Source organism: Passer domesticus, chromosome 21 (genome assembly GCF_036417665.1).
Source record: "Passer domesticus isolate bPasDom1 chromosome 21, bPasDom1.hap1, whole genome shotgun sequence".
Taxonomy (NCBI): domain Eukaryota; kingdom Metazoa; phylum Chordata; class Aves; order Passeriformes; family Passeridae; genus Passer; species Passer domesticus.
Genome location: NC_087494.1, coordinates 3,330,655 through 3,350,866, shown reverse-complemented (window position 1 = coordinate 3,350,866; position 20,212 = coordinate 3,330,655). Strand labels below are relative to the sequence as shown.

Here is a 20,212-nt window from a genome sequence, read left to right as displayed (position 1 = left end):
AAAGGGAATTTGTTAATGGCCCGAGTCAGTGTTTCCTTTGCAACATCATTTGCTTTTGTTTCTTTTTATGAATCTGCAAACCTTCCAGGTTTTTGGCTCCAAACTCTGTTTGCTAATTAACCCTTACGGAAGAAACCCCCAAGAGTTTTAAACCCTTCTGTGTTCACTGGAGCCCTGCCAAGTGTAAGGTTTAGATGGGAAATGCTCACTCTAGAAAGGCTTTTGTGATTTACCAAGCCAGAAAACTTCTTCATCCCTCAATCATCCATCATGGAAAGTGCTGATAACAAATACCAATAATTCCCATGTGTCCCCTCTTCTTTTGAAGTGGCCTGGGCTAAACCAGTCAGTATTTTTTTTCTACTTTCCCACCAAAAAAAAGCAGATTAACAGGGGAAAACTGGAGAGAAGGTCTGCAGTGAGCCCCAGCACCCAGAGGAGTTTTAGAAAAGAGGAGGGCTCAGAAGAGCATAAAGTCTGTGCCACTCCCAGCCTACAAGCAAAGAAGAATAACAGCAAGAGCAGTGAAGCATAATTCAGCTCAAGTTCACAGAATTACAGAATATCCTGAGGTGGAAGGGACCCACTGTGATCATTCCAGTCTCTGGAGTGAGTGACCCATACAGCCTTGGCAGTTCTGGCACCATCAGCATTCAAAAAGAGGAGAACAGGAACAATGAGAAGAGTGATATAAAATATAAGGACTGAATGTGTCCTTTCACACACTGAAATAAACACTGAGGAGCTGTTGAAGCAGGCAGTGCTCAGTAGTAAATCCTACCTGAGGGCTGCAGGGGGGGAAAGCAATTTAATTTAATTTAACACCTATTTTTTTGGAGGAAGGAAAAAATAATACCATTACTTAGGCTTTCTGCCAGGTATTTGTACCTGTCCCACCACCCCCAGACAAAGACGTGGTGGCTACAAGAGCATCATCAACCTCTAGGTCTTCATTCCTCCCATTTTCCCTGGGAGCACTGGGCAGTGTGGGAGTCATGGGCAGCCCCTCCCCAGGGACTGAGCTCTGCAGAGAAACTTCACCTCCACAAATGAAACAATAATCCCCTCCCATAAAAACGTTGTGTGGAATGAAACTCCTGTGCTGCAGAATTCAGCAGGCATTTAGTGTCTTTTGACACAATCTTCTTGCAGGTTGGAGTTTTCCTTCTCAGAAATATCCATCCTGGAGGGTTTGACTCCCATGGGTGTTTCAGAGCTTTATCCAAATGTCTGTTGTGTATTCATCCATGTGGAGGGATGAATACACATTTCATACAATTCATTTGTTGGGATGGGCATGGCTGCAGACAAACAGATCTGAGAAACAAATAATTTTCCTAGTAGAAAGAGCAATCTTTTTTTTTTTTTCATTTTCAGCCTCAGAAGACATTCCAGGAGAGAGTTCTTATCTTCAGCATTCACCTTAATTATTCACCTAATTATTATAATGTTAATGATGATGTCTAAAGCAAGCCTTGGGACAGCCCCTGCAGCTGGAGGTGTTCATGCATTGAGGTCACAGCTGTTGTTTTTATGTTACCTAAAGTTGTTCCAAGCAACAGCTTTGGGAGAAGTCAGAACCCAGCTGTAATGTCACAGCCAAAAGCTTTTCATTTGTAAATGGAAGTAAAATGGAAGGAGAGTGGCTGTATGCTTAAGTAAAAGCCTTTTGATAATGCATTTTATCAGAGAAGTGTCAGATTTTTAGCATTTGCAGTGTCCAAAAGGCAGGAGCTGCAGTGTCCCAGATGTTCCCCTGAGCAGATTTCTGGATGAGCTGCACACAGAGCTGGCTCTCACTCACAGCAGAATAAGAAGCTGCCTCAGGCAGCAGAATCCCTTACACATGTTCCAGATGTCCTGAGTCTTCATTCACTTTAAATACTCATTTTTCTCTGTGTCAGGAGGTTTTGGACTCCCCAGTTCTTTTGTGCCTTGCAGGCTACCAGCGCCAGCTGACCTACAAGAGGCAGGATGGCTCCTACAGTGCTTTTGGGGAGAGGGACTCCTCAGGGAGCATGTGGTGAGTGCCTATTTAAAACTGAGCTCAAACTAGTTAAAACTGAGTTAGAAAAGGGCTAAGTGTTTGCTAAACAGGGAAAACACACAATTGGCTGGGAAGGGGGAGTAATTTTCCAGCTTCTCTCGTGGTATCACACAGTGGAGAGCAGAAATAAAGCAATAACATTCAGTGACTGTGGAGTTGCTGTACAGTGCTGCTGAGGGCTCTGACTGCACTAGCTGGTGTTTCATAGGTAATTCAGGACTCAGAAGCAGCTAGGAGAGTTAAATCTGCTAGTTAGTGCAAGTTTCAGGACAAAGCTGTAGTTAAGGATCATATCTGCAAGTGGAGTAGCAATTAAGGGGTATTTAAGTACCTGATTCCATTAGGGAATGGGGTTTTGCCTGAAGTAGGGAAGTGTGGCAGAGGCTTCTGTCAGGTGAAAAACCAACCAAAACTAACTCAAAACCCCTCAAAGATATCCTTGTACCAACAGGATGGATTTGTGCACTGTTATCCTTGGAGATACTCCTTAAATAAGTTTTCTGTGACATCTGTTGTATATTCATAATTATGTATAGTAAACTTTTTCTCTAAACTAGTTTACATATTCTATGAATTGTTTAGCATGGCTCCTCCTTGGTTCTACTTTTTTAGAGTGTGTGGATTCCTTGGTTGTGGTTTTAGTCTTTCTTTATTATCATTTTTAGTTTTGGCCCTGGCCCACACAGTGTTCAGTCAGTGAGTGCTGATAATTGACAGATCTGTAGCAGGTGTCTTCATTATATTTTTATTGGATCTTATCCCATCCAAGCAGTCATTTTAACACAAGCATTCTTATATCAGCTATTTTACTACTATGCCTAAGTTTAATTAACTAAATAAATAAAACCTATATCTTTATAACAAAGTTATTTTAACACCACACATATAAAATCTATTTAAATATTTGCAAAAAGCCAATATTATAATATGGATCTATAACAGAGGGAACTTCCACCTCAGCCCCAGCATCTCCCAGTCCCTGGATGTGAAATGTGGTGACACAGAATTACTCAACACTCCAAAAATCCCCTGCCAGGCAGCAGAGTTTGCTACCCTCCCATTCCTCAGGGGCTTGTAAATGCAATGACTCAATCCCCCCAAGCTGGCCAGTGCTCACACTTGTTGTCAGAGGTTTAGAATTCCAAAAACACTTCTGCTGCTTTCTGAAGTCTTAATTCTGTATAAAGTGTAACACAGCTTCAGGCTTGAGGAAAGGATCTGGATTTCTTATGAGAAATATATTGATTCTTAATTGTAAAATACTTATTCTCAGCTTAAAAACTTTAATAATTTGGGATAAAAAAGAACCGTATTTCAGAGTGTGCCATAATTATGGCAAGTAAACCTTTGAGTTCTACTTTTCAGTTTAGTTTGTTGACCTTTAATTCTTTTCTTACCCAAAGCCTGGACAATGGTCAGGTGCTTTTATGTCCCATGACCTTTAACAACAATATTTAATGTTTCCCAACAAGATTTTTTTCAATTTGTGCTTTCTAAGAATATAGTTTTTTCCTTACAGGTACTTTAATCTGAATTTGTTTTCTCAGTAAAGATGATTAATTCATTTTTACAGGTTAACAGCTTTTGTCCTCAAGTCCTTTGCTCAGTCCCGTGGGTTTATTTTCATTGACCCCAAAGAACTCACAGCTGCCAAAGACTGGATCATCCAGCACCAGAAAGAAGATGGTTCTTTCCCTGCTATGGGCAGGATACTAAACAAGGACATTCAGGTAAAAACCACCCAGGATCCACTTGCAGCAAGGACATTTGAAAAGTTATTATCAGAACATGAAGTGATGCAGTTTCAATAAGAATTTTGCACTAGAAAGGCTGGGATGCTACAGGGAGAACCAGGGGAATTTCAGTTCAAAAAGGTCTGTCAGAATGTGTCTGTGGGGTGTCCTCAGAGGATGGAAATCAAGGTGTGAAGTCTCACAAAATACTGCATTAAATGTGTCCTCAGGCCAGGCACAGCTGGCTCCAGCCAGTGTGGGCTTGGGTTCCTAAATTTTGTACTCCTTGTGCATGCAATGGAAAGAAATTTGGTGATGCTTCAGCTTCTCCTCTGGTTCTAACACATCCTTTGCATTGCTTCAAAGTCTGGGTTTTTTCCCCAGTGTCCTTTTCTCCAGTTTTCATCCAGTGGTTTGTGTTGTTTGCCCTTCCAGGGTGGGATCCATGGGAAGATCTCCCTGACAGCTTATGTGGTTGCATCTCTTCTGGAAACAGGTGTTACTTCTGAGGTAACAAAAGCTTGTTTAAAACAGCTCCAAAAATCCTCTCTATTCTTTCTTTATAAAAACTTTATTTTGCTGCTGTTTGCCTTCAGAGGTTCTGTGCTCTCTAGAATGACTGACAGGATCCAGGGAAGGGAGGCCTTGGGATTGTTCTGAAGTTAAAGAATCTGTTCTGAAGTTGTTCAAGGTGGTCTCCCACCCTCCAGCCATCAGCTCATGATTGTTTCACCAGAGCAAAACACTCCCCTGCAGCCCCATCCCTCAGCCTCTCCCAGAAATTACTGCAAAAGGAGTTTTCTGCCTCTCAGCTTCAAGCTGTGAGTGCAGCCTGTGCACATCCTGCTCTCCTGCCTGTAGAGACTCAGAAATCCTGGCTTGGTGCTAAAAGCAGTTTAACTTGGGGATCCAGAGAGCTCTTGTGGTCTGGCTTGGCTGCAGTGGCCAAAATGCTACTGCTGTTAGATTACAGTGCCTTTGGAGAGCTGAGCTCCTGCACTGTGCTGGATTCAGGGCTCTGGAGAAAAATGTTTCTGTTCTTTGCAATGAGACAGAGCAGAAACACTGCAAAAAAGAGAAACAGCTGTGTAGAAGCAGCCAATTCCATGGGGAAAAAACCCAAATTTCCAGTACAACTGGTATTTTTGGGATTCCTCCTTAAAACTCCTGCTTACACAGTGCTCCTGCCCTCTGATGTGTTTCTGCCAGCATGCAGTTTCACTAGGATGGAGATGTTTAGCTAAGATTATGGTGACATTCCCCCTGCCTAGGACTGGGAAGATGCTCCCTTGGAGCCAAGGGAGAGGGCAGGGGGGCTGTGCATGGGCAGAGCAGCCTGGGAGGTGAAAGGAGGAGCTGCAGTGGGTGTTGCAGCACCTCTTGGTGATCTGCTCTCCCACAAAAGGGTCCATTCAGGCACAGCCCTGTGGGTTTGTGGAGGTGTCAGAACAGCCAGTGCCTGGTCAGGACCTCTGATAACCTCAGCTCTCCTCACCCACCCTGTGGAGCCTGAGGAGTGAGACCAGGCTGCTGCTGCAGGCAGATGCCCCCTAAGCCCCTGTTCTTGGAGTGGAAGGCTTTCAACCTTATTAAAAATTCAGAAAACCCTGCAGAGCTCACAGAGGAACTTCCTGCCTCCCTGTCAGCAGTGTCCCCCTGTGAGCAGTGATGTGATGCTCTCTCTGGGCTGCTGTGTCAGGGCAGCCCCAGCAGTGCAGTTTCTGTGCATTCTAATGGTTTTCCTAGAGGGGATTTGTGAGTGTTCCTAATGATCTTAGCTAGGAAATGAGGAAGGGGAAGGTTAGTGCCACAGGGAAATCAAAGGAAACCAAATTACATCAAGTCCAATTAAATTGTTTCTATAAATTATCAGAGCCACATTCCTGCATGGTGAGGTCATTGGGGGAGTTAATAAAACATGTTTGTTGGCTGCAGGGACCCCTGGGAACCTTGGCCTTTATTATCCTCTGGCGTCTGCCAGACGCTCCAGAGTGTCAGGAACACAATCAAACCTCCAGCACAGAACTCGCTCCTGCCCTGCTCATCTGCTGCCTTGCAGGGGCACACAATTTCTTCAGCTTTAGGGGAGGAAAAGTGTGTCTCAGTGTTAGCTCAAATCATTCTTACTCTGCTGTTTGCACCTTTTCTTTTTTAACTTTTGATGCATGGCTTTTCTCAGGGTGTCCAATGTGTTCTCAAAGTGGCCATGCTGTTCTGCAGACAGCAAAATGTATCTTTTTGAGTTTATTATGTGTTTTTTGTTTGGATTTTGTTGTTGGTTTTTGTTTGGTTGCCTTTTTTTTTTAATGTAACTCGATAATAAAATGATTCTAACTTCTGAAACTGATACATCTACCTGGGCTCTTTCCCCTGTGAATGCAGGAAGAAAGAACAGCTGTAGACAAAGCAAAACACTTCCTGGAGTCCAACCTGTACTCAGCAGAAGACCCCTACACCACAGCCCTGAGTGCCTACGCCCTGACCCTGCTGCACAGCCCCAGTGCAGCTGCCACGCTGCGCAGGATGAACAGCATGGCCATCACCCAAGGTAGGATGCTCGACAGGAAAAGTCAGCCAAACCTGGTGTTTCTTTTGCCACGTGAATTAAAAAGGGAGGTTCTGCCAGCTGGAGCTGAGCTGAGCTGTTTGGAAGTTTGCTGTGCTCTTGTGTTCTTCACTGTTCTGCCCCCACACCGACCAAGCACAGCCTGGATGGGGCTGTTTGGGCTCTGGAGAGGATGGGGCCTGGGGGATGAGGGATTCCTCACTGACAGGTTCTGCAGTTTAACTCAAAGAGGCTGATTTTGGAGTGGAAAAAAAAAAAAAAAAACAGAGGAAAACTCCCATCTCTCTGAAGTGATTGATAACATTTGTGTTCATATGGACTAATGCAAGGAAATCATCGCAGTTTCCTTTCACAAGCATAACTGGGCTACCATGAAGCTCCTTTGTGCCCTCTTTAGGATCAGAACCTTGGTAGGATCCTTTAAATCCTATCAGAAGAGGAGCACCAACGGGACAAACTGTAAATCTGGAAATTTTTCAGTACATTATAAAGAAAAGACATAAAAAATGAAGAGGTGAGATTTTCATACAAACCCGAGGTGGCACAGTTTGTCTTTGTAAGGCATGGGTGCTCCCTTTGGAGAGGGCTCCACTCATGAGGCTGATGCTGAAGGAAGGCAGTACAGCAGAATCACAGAATATCCTGAATTGTAAGGGACCAACTCATGAGTGAGTGGCCCACACAGAGATCAGAGCCACAGCCCTGGTGTTCAGTTATATTCTCTAACCAGCAGAGTGATTTTGAGTTGTTCAGAGGCTCTGCAGTGCCCTGTGACACCTCACATTCCCTGATGGTGTATTTGAATCCAAAATCCAAGAATCACCCAGTTTTTCACACTGAATCATCTCTGTCACTCCAAAGGGAGCCCCTTGCCCAGGGTGTCCAAAAGGAGGGACAGTGCAGCTCAGGGCAGGGAGCCAATGCTCCCTGCATTCAAATTCCAAACGTGGAATTCAAATTCCAAAAGTGGAATTTGGCTCTTCTCGTGCACAGACGCTCAGCTCCACTCCTGCTCTGCTAACACCCCTGTCCCTTTCCCTTTGTCCCAGATGGATTTACACACTGGAGCCTCACAGGAACCCTTGTCACTGATGAAGACACCTTCATGGGGTTTAATGATGGACTCTCTCAATCAGGTAATTGGGAACCTGCAGGGCAAAGGCAGAGAAAAGGGAAGGGCTGCCACACCAGCCTGCATTGCAGGGAGTTGTTTATAAAGTACAAGGTATTCTGAAATTGTCACTCAGTCAGGGAAGAGTCCAGAGAAGAGAGAGCTCAGAAAGGCAGATAACATGCTGAAAGAATAAATGAGAGACAGAGCAAGATGTGGTCCAGACAGGATGGGTTTTTCAGTCCCAGATGTCTCAGCAGCTTTCACTCCAATTTTTTAAAGACAGAATCCCACATGGCTTTCACTTTTCTGTCAGGGAGTAATAATTCAGAATGGAAATCTGAGGGAATTCAAATATATTTCATTTTAGAGCTATTTATCTTTGTGTTTTCAAATGGACCTAAAGATTGTAGCACTGACACTTCAGCTGATTTTTCTAGACTTTGGCTGCCAAAGCCACAGAAACAGTGAATGATACTGTAATTTTCAAGCCCCTAAAGCCATTGACTCTTTGGATGTGATGTAGATGCAGCAGTGCTCAAGAGGGATCTGACTGGATATTGTATGAAAATCTCTAGGGCAGGACAACAGTGTGGGCAGCAGCAGAGTAGAACTGGAGTGGGAGAGGAATTACTTGTGGGATGCAGTCAAGAAAAAGGAGTTTATATATTGTGTAAATATATTTATTATTGGTTATCTATTGCCTGAAGGGAGGCCTATGTTGAAAGCAGAGATATTTTAGGCAGGTGAAGCACCTTGGGTATAGACATTTTAACTTCCCTTTTCCTGTGTTTACTTCTACAGACTCTTAACTTTTTAGAATTATGTCTCAGTTAATATTCATAGAACTATCTCTAGACCTGCTTGGATTCTCACTTCTAGGTGGTATTTTGATGGGTTTTTTAAATTCACCCCTCTTCCAGTTGTTTCTGCGGAGGTGGAAATGACATCTTATGCCCTTCTGACCTACACACTCCTGGGAGACGTGGCCTCTGCACTCCCTGTGGTCAAGTGGCTCTCACAGCAGAGGAATGCCCTGGGAGGATTCTCATCTACTCAGGTGGGCAGCCTCTGGAAAAGGTAGCTGGGATGCATGTGTTGGCAATTGATTCAGGAATGTGGAGTTTCTATCTTCCTGACAGAAATTGTTTGTGTTCTGGTAAGAAGAAAAACTTTCCAGGGCTCTTTACTGCTTCCTCCTCAGACTGGTAATTTGAAAGGAACCTGGAGTTTGTCCTCACAGGTGCCTTTGATAGAAAAAGTGAGCAAAGCCTGGTGTTTATTTTGCCATATGAATTAATAAGGGAGATTCTGCCAGCTGGAGCTGAGAAGAGCTGTTTGGAAGTTTGCTGTGCTCCTGTATTCTTCACTATCCTGATTTCTCCCTCTTCTGGCCCCCAGGACACCTGTGTGGCCTTGCAGGCTCTGGCTGAATATGCCATCCTTTCTTATGTTGGAGGAGTCAATCTGACCATTTCCTTGGCTTCCACTAACCTGGACTACCAGGAGACCTTTGAGCTTAACAAGATGAACAAAAAAGTCCTTCAGACTGCAGTGGTAGGTGGTTTTGTGCAGGCAGGTTTTTAAAGCAATCCATGTGAGTTGGGTTCTGAATGAGGACTTGGATCAGGGATGGTAAAAGCAGAAGTTAAGCACTGAGACCTGTGGGACTTTCTGTGGGTTTGTGGCTGGATTCTGCTGGGAAAGAGACAGCACTCCTAATTAAAGGCATTTTTCACCATAACCAATGCCTGATGTTTACTTTGTGCTGCTGTTTGTCTCTGCCATTGTAAGTGCAGGTGGTGAAGAGACTAAGCCATGCTCACTTCACTTCTGCAGTGAAGTCCTTTATAAAGGTATTTTGTACAGAACAGAGCTAAATTTAATATTCATTTCCATTCTGAGTGCCATGTCTTGTCTGTGTCTCACCTGTGCATTCTCCCCAGATCCCCAGTATTCCAACAGGGCTGTTTGTGAGTGCCAAGGGTGAAGGCTGCTGTCTGATGCAGGTAAGCTTGTCATGGGGCTGGAGGAAGCATGGCAGCAGATGATCTCTAACCTCACAGCCTGTCTGCTGCTTTTGTAATCCCACTTTGCTGCAAGGGAGGACTTACACTTGGAATTTCTCTGAAAATAATTCTATAACTCTTGGTGTTGCTTTAATTTGGGGAGTGAATGTATAGATGTCTATGTAAGCTCTGGTAGATCTTATATAGAGATAGAACTGTGTGTTATTGTAGCAAGGGTCCCCTGAACAGGGAATAATTAGCATTGATTCCATGATTGCAGAAGGCTGATCAATTGCTTTATTAAGCTATACTATACTATACTGTACTATACTATACTATTAAACTCATAACCTTTACAGACTGTCTGATATAGTTTTAATTTAATTGGTCAATCAATCTAAATACAATCCAGTGTCCATCTAAGAAATCACCCTTTGGTAAACAATCTCCATAACACGTTCTGCATGTGCACAACAACAGGTGCAGCAAATGGAGATAAGAACTGTTTCTCATTCTCTTCTCTGAACTTTCTTACAGCTTTTCACAACTTCCCAGGAAAATCCTGGGAGGGAGCTATGTCTCTCTCTGTTCAGAGGACATGTGATTAGCACATGTGGTAAATCCTCTGTTGTCCCTGTGCCTGCCATTCCCAACTCTGAAGAGATCTTGTGTCTGTGCTGGACGTTTGTGGACACTTGGAAACGTTGGAGCTGTAATATTCCACCCTGATTTGTTTTACTTTCCCCTCTTCCCCCTGCAGATCGATGTCACTTACAATGTACCTGATCCCATAGCCAAGCCAGCCTTCCAGCTGCTGGTGACCCTGAAGGAGCCCAAGGCAGAGCAGCCCCTGCCAGCCCCAGCCCCGCTGCGCTCGGGCTCTGCCGCCGGGCGCCGCCCCGGAGCCCTGCACAGGGACAGGGCCCTGGGGGACGACGAGGACCCGGCCTCAGACCAGGACCACCGAGAGTACAAAGTCATCCTGGAGACCTGCACGAGGTAGGAAGTGCCAGTCCTGCGCCCCACAGAATGTTTGGTTTGCTGGTCTTGGTGTGCATTGTCACTAAAGGGGTTTTGGGGACAGGCAAAGGTGGTACAGAGACCCCGTCTTCAGAAGGCGTGGAAAGTCCTTTATTATTAGAAATCCACACTTCTTACAGAAACAATGGTGGACCTAAGACCTGATTGGCCTTTAGGAATCTTCTTTCACATATTGGTCAAGGAGGAACAGCTCCTTCTTATAAACGTCTTTGACAAACAGAAATTGCCTGCCAGGTGCAGAAATTGAGTGCCACCCTGTTCTTCTGAGTTCTTCTGAGCCTTCTGATGTTTATATTCTTGTAATGAACTTTCTCATGGACTTTATATAATAATTAATTGTTTTACATTCTTTTCTGGAGGAGGAAAAATTTGATGGACTGTTAGTTTGTCCAGTGTCATTGGAGAGGTGGCACTGTCATCCTCCAATCCACTGTCACTTATAGAAATCTATAAATGTTAGAGTCAGAATTAAACTTTCCCTCTTTTTTACCTGAAAGATTCCAGTGTCTGCATCATTCTATTTCGTGTCCTAGAGCGACAATGGAGATAATTGTTTTAATTCTTCCTCTGAGCTTTCTCACAGCTTCCCAGGAAAATCCTGGGAGAACTATGTCTCTCTCTGTTCAGAGGATGTGTGATTACTACAGTGCACAGCCCCTCTGTGCCAGGAAAGCACCGAGTTCTCTCTTGCTGTGCTGGTTGGATCTCAGGATTTTCAGCAGAATTTTCAGCCACCGCTGTGGGTTGTAGGACAGAATCATTCCAAATTACAAATGTGTTGTTATTTCCTTGTATAAGGATGAAAAGAAAAGATTCTGGATTATTTTCACCACTTGGGTTGTAGGACAGAGTAATTCCAAGGTCATTCTTGATCATTTCAATGCTAACTGCTTGTCAGAGGTAGAGAAATAAGAGCAATGCCTTGAGGTTTTATCACTGAGTTTCATTATTGCCCCTCCAAACCCTGAAAAATTACAAATGTGGTGTGATTTGCTTGTATAAGGATGAAAAGAAAAAGTTCTGGATTATTTTCTTAAAAGACTCAAAGAGCAAGGTAAATTCAATTGGTTGACTAATATCTTAATTGTGTCAATAGTTTTATAATTATTACTGACTTGACTTTATTATTTGAGCTCCTTAGTGGTTCAGTTTTGGATAGCAAAATCCTAACAAAAGATTCTTGTTGCCATGGTATGAATTTGGAATATATGGCAAAGGCACAATATATGCAGATATTTGTTAATAAGCTCTTAAATTCCTTATCTCCTTGCTCCATGTAATGACATGTAAAATAACTTTTTTAAGTGGCATGATCCAGAAATTTTATTTCTAGCTCTCAAAGCACTTTGCAGAGACATGAGCAGTTCTGTCTTTTTTTATAGATTGTCTAAAGCCAAGCTGTTTTCTCACAATAACTTGAATTTTCCAAACAGCAGCAAGAATAGTTGCTGACCCTTATTAAATCCACTTACAAGTTTTGCTCAAACACCTTGCTACTGCTGCAGTCGTCAGGGGTTGCTGATATCTTTAGAAAGCATTTGGATTTTTAGGGAGGTTATTGGGAATTTGACCCAGGAGAGATAAAGCCACAACCAGAAGAAACCATTCCCAAGAAATTCAGAACTAATTTCATGTTTGTGACCAGGAGCATGGCAGGTGCTGCTTCTCTCCAACAGGAAGGTCCAGAGGGTGGCTCAGATGGAAATGGAAAATTGTGGCTGCCCTGTCGGAGCTTAATGGGAAACTCTGGCTCCCCTATCAGCTTCTGTCCCTTCCTTGCTGCAGAGCCAAGGGCACACAGAGACTGCAGAGCTGAGCAGAGCTGCAGGGCCCCAGGAAAAGCTGGGATTTGTTTTCCCTGGCCCATGGGGCCATGCTGTGGTACAGGCACTGCCCCCCTGTGTCACTGTGCCAACCTCTTCTCCCCCTGCCCGAGCCCTCAGCCTGTTTTGGGGAGAGGATAAAATTCCACAGTGGTGTCAGATGCTGAGGAGGCTGCCCTGCATCAGCACAACCTCTCTGCTGATAATTCTGAAACTCCTGCCCTGGGAATTGCTGCAGCTGAGGCAGACATTTGAGAGGAAGCCCAGTGCAGGGAGATGGATTGCTTGGAAAGGAAACAAAAGCAAATGAAATCTTCCTTTCCTCCCCTTCTTCCTGTACTGATGCTCTCAGCTCCATCATCATCTTGCTGGGGCAGTGTGAAGAGAGGAGTGCAGCTAAGGATGACAACTGAGCTATTTGGAGCTGGGGGTGTTCTCAGAATGTGATGAAGTGTTGTCGTGCCCAGTGACACCCCTGGGGCACTGCTGGAGGGTTAGGGAGAACCCAGGGTGGAAAACAGAAAGCTGTGATGTGTACCAGAGCCTGGGGAGATGCAGGCAAAGGGATCCTACATGGTTTATTTAGGAGTGTGGGTCTTTTTGAATACACTTTGCATGCTCTTGCATCTTTTTATGCCCATTACCAAGAGGAGCATGGAGTTAGATGGGAATTAAGGAGGTTTAACGGCTCTGGGAGCCCTGAGTGCCTCCCCCAAAGCCAGCTGGCTCTGTCCCCAGGCCACCTCATGCTACTGTGAGCCTTGGGCACCCCAGCTTCAGCCAGTTCACCACCCCTGAGCTGAGGGGGCTCCAGACAAGGAGCCAGCTCAGAGCTGGCAGATTTGGGGCTGGAAGCTGTGGGAGTGTGTTTTCTCAGAGCTGGCATGAGCTGATGAGCCCTGCTGGGCCCAGCTCAGGTGGGGCACAAACAGGTGAGCTGCCAAGGGAGGGCTGGGAGCTGCTGGCAGTGCAGAGAAAAGGAGCCTTGTTCTGGGATTCCAGGAGCTGCCTAAGGATGGAATATCCTCTGCCATGCTGCAAAAACTGAGATTTTTGCCCCAACAGCCCTTCTCTCCATGCCTTTCGTGTGTGGGGATTTTGTGCACATTTATAACAACTCAATTTCAGAGATTTTTCTGAGTTTTCAGTTATACTTTAGAGGATGATGCAGATTTAACACCAACAAGGCAGTGACTTTGCTGACTCGTTAGCAAAAGCCCTATTCTCAGTGCCAGGGATGAAACAGGCATTTATGAAACCCCAGGACTGAATGACCTTGGTGTTGGGAATTAGCATCCCTCTCCCAGCACAATCCATCTACACTCCTTCTCTCAGGGTGGAAAAGAAGTTTCTCCTACTCCAAGGGTTCATTTCCTTTTACCAAGTGCATTTATCAGTGATTAATTGAAAAAGAAAGCAAGCAGCCCCACAGGTGGCTGCATCCATCCCTCTGCTTTTCTGCCTCTGTGTTCCAGGACATCTCCTACCCCCTGTGAGCTGGGCATCATTTTGTTAAATAAAAGCAGAAAAGAGGATTTTTGAAAACAAACTTGTGGCTTTCCCCAAGCACTTCAATGAGGAGAGCCTTTTAATGTTATTTTTTTCTTCTTCTGGAGTTGTTTTCTCTGTTCTGAGTTGTCCATGGATCTTGAGTTTGTTCCCATTTTCTCTCTTTTTGTTCCCATGGGAAGATGGCTGCACTCTGGATCCTCAAACATGGCTGTGTTGGAAGTGCCTTTGTTCTCGGGGTTTCGGGCAGATATTGAGAGCCTGGAGCAGGTGAGGGATGGGATTGGGATGGGATCAGTGGGATGGGATTGATAGGATGGAAATGGGATCAGTGGGATGGGGTGGGATGGGATCAATGGAATGGGATCAATAGGATGGGATGGGATAAATGAAATGGAATGGGATCAGTGGGATGGGATGGGATCCATGGGATGGGATCAGTGGGATGGAGGTGCAGGGCTGGGATGTGGATCTCTGGCTGGGAGGGGTTCCCTCTGAGGGCCAAGAGGAGGCCATTGAGTGTCAGAGCACTGCTGAAAAGATGCAATTAAAATTGGGAAGGGGGAGGAAGAGATTTCACTTGTCAAAAAATCTGAAATGAGGGAGCAGAGGTTCTGAGCAGGCTGAGCAAACCCAACCCAGCCAAGCCAAGGTTTTCCTGAGCCAGTGCACAGTAATTAACTGAAACCCCTTGGAAAAGCTGAGGTGCAAATGTGCTCTAACAGGAGCTGTTTATGGCTGCTTAGTGAGCTGTGTTATCTCCAACATCTGGATCCCATTTCTTTGGAGGCTCTGTGTCTTGGAATTTTTTGCCCTTTTTATTTTTTTCCCCCTTCTCTCTGGGAGAACATCGTGTTTCTTGCAGCCAAGCTGAGGTGGACAGAATGTGCCTCGTGCCCAGCCAGCCCTTCAGGGCAGATGAACTGTAATCTTGAGCTTTGCTTTAGATTTGTGGGAGTATTCCACTCATTACAACTCATTACATTTTGTGGAACGTTGCATTCACTGGTGGGGTTCTTATGCTTCAAAGATTTATTTTTTTAAGGACTGTTTCACTGAAGAGGTGTAAAATTTTTGCGTCCTTGAGAGCTGGTAAAGAGCTAAAAAATATTTTGCTTCTAAAACACCTCTTCTGTTAATAACTTTATCTCATTGTATTGGGAAGGAAAGGGATCCGAGGAAAGAATTTTAAAGCAGAACCATTGTGAAGTTGAATTTGATATCATAATTCGAGGAGGAGTGCACATTGCTTTATCTTCTCTAGGATTTCCCTTGATTTGGCTGATTTATAATTGAAACACCATTGCATTTTCTTGGAGGAAAAAGCCCTCTGGAGGGGTTTACAATCCATGTCAGAAGCTGCTGTCAGATGTCTCCTGGGGTGTCCCTGAAGCCACAGAAATTTTTGTATTAATCCCTAAGAAGCAATTGCATCCTTTCAGAACAGGGGATCAGATATGAAATTATTCCTATAAAGAGAAAAACTGCAGTTATTTATATCCATTCACAAGCTGCACGTGGAGGAATCTATTTTTAAATCCAAGCATGTAAAATGGATCCATTTTTATTTGCCTGTGGGTCTGATATTCTCCCTCATGCAACCAACTTATGTTCAGGTGGGAGCAGGAGTTCTCCAACATTCCCATGGAAAAAAAAAAATAAAAGAAAATGAGGTGAGGAGCCTGCAGTGGGTTTGATTCCTGCTCTCCCCCCTCTGCTGAAGGTGCTGGAGTGATGGTCATGTGCAGTGCTGTCAAATACATTCTCTTTCATAGTCATTTGTGTAAATAATAGCAGAAAAAATATGGATGAGAACCAGAGAGAGCTCCAAATATCCCAGGAGGGGAACCACAGGATATCTTCATGGTGTTAAACTTATGGAATGTTCTGTGAGCAGAGGGAAAGGGTCAAAAGAAAGAGTGTGTAGGGTTTTCACTGCAGAAGAACAGGAAAGTTCTTAAGGAATATATCCCTCTACTCATTTTTCTTTCTTTTTTTCTTTTTTTCCCCCCTCCCCACTTTGGAAAGCAGGAGATTTTCCTAAACTGTGAAGGATTCTGCATCTTCAAGAGGGAACATTCCCCTCGAAGACCTGAATTCCATGGCTTTTTATTGCGTTTAAACCCTTTTGCATCTGTAAAAATGAAATGTGGTGACAAAGCCCAGGCATATCTATGGGTACAAGCCCAAAGTGCAGATAAACCCCACCTGATCCACCTCTGCCAGGGGGACCTCAGAGCCCCTTGCAGGGCCTGAAGGGGCTCCAGGAGAGCTGCAGAGGGACTGGGGACAAGGGATGGAGGGACAGGAGCCAGGGAATGGCTTCCCACTGGAAAAGTGAAATTTAGATGGGAAAAAAAATCCCATTTAGATGGGATATTGGGCAGGAATTGTTCCCTGGCAGGGTGGGCAGGCCCTGGCTTGGGGTGCCCAGAGCAGCTGTGGCTGCCCCTGCATCCCTGGCAGTGCCCAAGGCCAGGCTGGGCAGGGCTGGGAGCAGCCTGGGATGGTGGGAGGTGTCCCTGCCATGGCAGGGCTGGCAGTGGATGGGTTTTGGGGTCCCTTCCAACCCAACCCATCCTGTGATCTCTTCATGGCTACCAAACAAGGGCCCAACACAAAATTCACCACTGAAGCCTCACTTCATGTTTTGGACACCACCTTGAGCAGAGCCAAGTCCCACCTTTGCCCCTGCTGCCTTTTCCCTGCCCTGCTGTGGAGGGGCTGGGCTGTAAATCAGCATTTTCTGGGATTTTCTGGGGTTTTTCCCCTGAGCCCAGGCCGGGAGCAGCCCCACGTGCAGCCCCAGGGCAGCGGCGCTTAATGAGGGCTCTGTGCACAACCCACCACAAATCCTCCTAATAATGCTGCATGTCGACAGGGTCAGGAGGTCAGCCCGGGCTGGGATGGATCAAACCTCACCAGAAAAATGCACTTTTAGCTGAGCCCAGCAGTTCCCGGTGGCGCCGGCGTCTCCAGGCCCTCATAAAAGGCCTGTCTGCAGCCATGGGCTGCTGAGTAATAACAGCCACCAGCAGGGCCCGAAAATTATAAGGACAAATTAAATTGGCCCTTTCCATATTGTGGGGGATTTAAAGACATGTTGCTTTGCTTGTTACAGGAATAGCAGGAAGCTGGGGAGCGGGGGTTTGCAAGTAGAGAGCTCTGCTGAGGGGAGCTGAGGCTGCTGGTGGCAGGTTTGGGTGAATTTCGGTGTTCAGAAAGAAGCAGTGCTGCTTGTTTTGTGTCATTTTAAATCATAATTATAGTAATAGTTGTTATTATAATTGTTTTAATATTTATTAGTAATAATTGTTATAATAATTATGAAAATAATAATTATTTGTTCCCATTTCTGCAGAGATTTTAGCCTACGATCTCAAAGTAACTTAAGATATATATTATAATATAATAATATTATATATCATTATTTTAATAATTATTAGTAATTATTATTATAATTATGAAAATAATAATTATAATTATTTGTTCCCATTTCCACTGAGATTTTAGTCTATGATCTCAAAGTAACTTAAGAACATTAAAAGAAAAAAAAAATCCCCAAAACAAACAAACAAAAAAAAAAGCACTCAAAAAACAGGAACAAAACAAACCCCCCCAAAAAACCCAAAACCAAACAAAAACCCCACAAAAATATCAAAAGAAAAAAACCCCACAAGAATATGTTTACAAATGGGATTGTCTAACAGAGATTGATGTAATGGGACAGTTTAGAGAACAGAATTATAGAATAGAGTGCTCTGGCCCTATCTTGGCTCTCCAAACCTTGATTAAAACACCAAAGTCCTTTTCCACAAACCCTCATCCTCCCCAGCTTCAGTATTAGATATTTTCCACATGCCAAATGCACTCTAAATACAGATTATCAAAATAGTAATGCTTGATCAGGCAGGACAGGCACAGTATTGAGATGTTCCAAGTGCAGAAATCATAGGAGGAACTTCTGGAAAATTAAAAACAAAGGTTTGGAGATGTGAAAAGTGCCCGTAGATGATGTGCAGATAAAAAGCAGAAGAAGTGGGTCTGTGGGCCTGCCTGGTACAATGCAAACCCCAAATTCCAAATCCCTGGGCCTCGGAGGGAGAGAAGATGAGGAGCAGAGGCCTGGCCTGACCCCATTTGTCAAAAGGGAGGTGCCTGGGGCTCTTTCAAATGGCTGCTCTTTTCAAATGGGAGGATTAATTTTCCTGGCAGAAGAATGTTTTGGATTTTTCAGCTGCTGGGAGGAGGGGACCATCGATACCCAGGGAGATTCCCTGGTGGTCTGAGGGGTGTAAATAAATAAGAGACTTCATTGAGTGGTTTGGGGTCTCTGAGGTCTTGCTGGAGCCTTGGCACTGAAAACAATCTGGGAGCTGCTGGATGAGATCATGGATGAGGCAGCAGCAGAGTCCCAGGGAGGTGAGGAAGAGTCCTCAGCTGGTGCACCTTGCAAGAACTCCTCAGCAGGACACAGGCAGGGACACAGCTGGTTTTTCCCCTTCTGTCATGTGCCAGCAGCTTCAATCTCTTTGCATTTTCCCTCTCTTGCAAGAATTCCTCAGCAGGACACAGGCAGGGACACACAGGTGGCTTTTCCCCCTCAGTCATTTGACAGCAACTTCAATCCTTTTGCACTTTCCCTCTCTTATGGAAACACCCTTTTCTAGCAGAAAAAATCCCTGGAGTTTAGTATCTGATCAGTTTACTAAGCAGCCTGAAATGTTATTTATTCTCTCATTTCTACCTTTTTTCTGTAAAATTAGATTAAACTAAACGCAATGATTTTTTTCACCCCCAGTTATTGATGAACAAGCAAATTGGGTTAAAAAGATATGAAGTGGATGGAAGAAAAGTCCTGTTTTATTTTGATGAGGTAATGGCTTTGTTTCTTATAATTATGTTGGATTTTAATGAAAGGGAAATGAGCAGGGGACGAGGCACAGGCAGGGTGTTGGGGGTCCCTCAGTGGTGAGGATCACCCTGCAGCTGTAAGTGGTTTTTGCTTGAGCTTCTTTTGCTGCTCAGGTTGTGGTTTTGCTTGGAAACCAAAGTACAACAGAGGCAGGTGATTCCCTTCAGCCCATGCACTGGTTTTCGGTGGATATCACTAAGATTTTTGCCTTGAAATAATCTGATTTTCAAGTCCAACTAGCAGTGATAAATGCAGAATAATTTAGATCTCACAGCACAGAGCTGAGAGTGGAAGGTGAGATCTCTCTTGGCTTGGTCAGCAGCAGGAAATAGTCTGGTGGTTGTGGGCAAGGCAGGAAGCACAGCTGGAGTGTTTGCCATGGCTCTGTGGCAAATATGTGTTTTAAAGGTCAGCAAAGCATCCTGGTTTGGTTCATCCTGTCTGGTTTTTATTCATTATCTCTGTCCCTGTACTTGGAGTATTGGAGGTATCTTTGTGCTTGGCATTTGGGGCACGTGCTGTGTTCATTTCTCTTCACTTCAAGTGTAGTTTTTGAGTCTTTTACACCATTTCTCACAGATTCCCAGCCAGTGCATGACCTGTGTGAAGTTCCAAGCTTTCAGAGAGCACATAGTTGGGAAAACAGCCCCTGTTCCCATCAAAGTGTACGATTACTACGAGCCAGGTTTGTGCCTGCTTCCCTCTGATCCCTGCTGACTTCAGATCTCCAGGCAGGAGGCTCAGCTGTGATTTCTCCTCCTTGCTGCAGCTTTTGAAGCCACTCGTTTCTACAACGTGAGTGAGAACAGCCCCCTGGCCAGGGAGCTCTGTGATGGTCCAACCTGCAACGAGGTGGAAAGCTCAGCCAGCCAGTGGGTTGGTGAGTTACCCCAAAACCACACAGATCTTTGGGAAAAACAGGACCCACAACTGTTCTGAACTCAAAACTATATTTAGAAAAATGTTATGTTTTGCTCTCTGTGTTAGTGGAAGTTTCACAAAGGTTTGGGGGGCTGCAGTGTTAAAGTCAGGACAAACAGAGCAGTGGGGCTCTTCAGGCTCCAAATGATTGTGATAAAATGTCTGATTCTGGAAGAACCTGCACATGGGGAGATGTGTCAGTAAACAAAGAGGTAAAAACTCCTCACCATGCAATTTGCTTTTCTTTCTCTGCAATATTTTGCTGTGGAGTTCCACAATTAACTGTAGGAAGATTGAACAATTTCATACATCTGTGAAAAGGAATAACTTGCCCCAGAAGCTGTTGTTCTTTTCTGTGCTCTGTGGCCAAAAACCAGTTGCTTTATTCTAAGTTAGGAAGCTGTTGCACCATGGCTCCTTCAAAAAGGCAACTTTGTTCCCAGAGCTTTTAATTCTCTAAAGTTTGCAAATTCCTCTCAGAAATCTTCAAGAATTCAACATAAAAACTGATGATAGGTGAAATATTTCCATTCCACC

The 20,212-nt window shown here is 44.6% G+C and overlaps 1 protein-coding gene and 1 long non-coding RNA gene across 7 annotated transcripts in view; one reads left to right on the top strand and one right to left on the bottom strand.

Moving 5' to 3' along the window:
- Nucleotides 1-20,212, top strand: part of CPAMD8 (C3 and PZP like alpha-2-macroglobulin domain containing 8) — a 56,473-nt gene that overhangs the window by 26,969 nt on the left and 9,292 nt on the right. For all 6 annotated transcript variants that reach the window (XM_064396237.1, XM_064396235.1, XM_064396236.1 and 3 more), the window contains exons 27-39: nt 1,942-2,023; nt 3,621-3,777; nt 4,216-4,290; nt 6,163-6,328; nt 7,396-7,482; nt 8,381-8,517; nt 8,859-9,014; nt 9,404-9,466; nt 10,227-10,465; nt 14,022-14,109; nt 18,641-18,715; nt 19,334-19,439; nt 19,524-19,634. In XM_064396237.1, the coding sequence (XP_064252307.1) occupies nt 1,942-2,023; nt 3,621-3,777; nt 4,216-4,290; nt 6,163-6,328; nt 7,396-7,482; nt 8,381-8,517; nt 8,859-9,014; nt 9,404-9,466; nt 10,227-10,465; nt 14,022-14,109; nt 18,641-18,715; nt 19,334-19,439; nt 19,524-19,634 (1,542 nt within the window). The remainder of the gene's footprint in view (nt 1-1,941; nt 2,024-3,620; nt 3,778-4,215; nt 4,291-6,162; nt 6,329-7,395; nt 7,483-8,380; nt 8,518-8,858; nt 9,015-9,403; nt 9,467-10,226; nt 10,466-14,021; nt 14,110-18,640; nt 18,716-19,333; nt 19,440-19,523; nt 19,635-20,212) is intronic.
- Nucleotides 10,576-17,037, bottom strand: LOC135284648 (uncharacterized). The gene is made up of 2 exons (XR_010349907.1): nt 16,762-17,037; nt 10,576-15,308 (listed from the first exon to the last, which is right to left on the bottom strand). It is a non-coding gene; the product is annotated as an uncharacterized LOC135284648 (long non-coding RNA).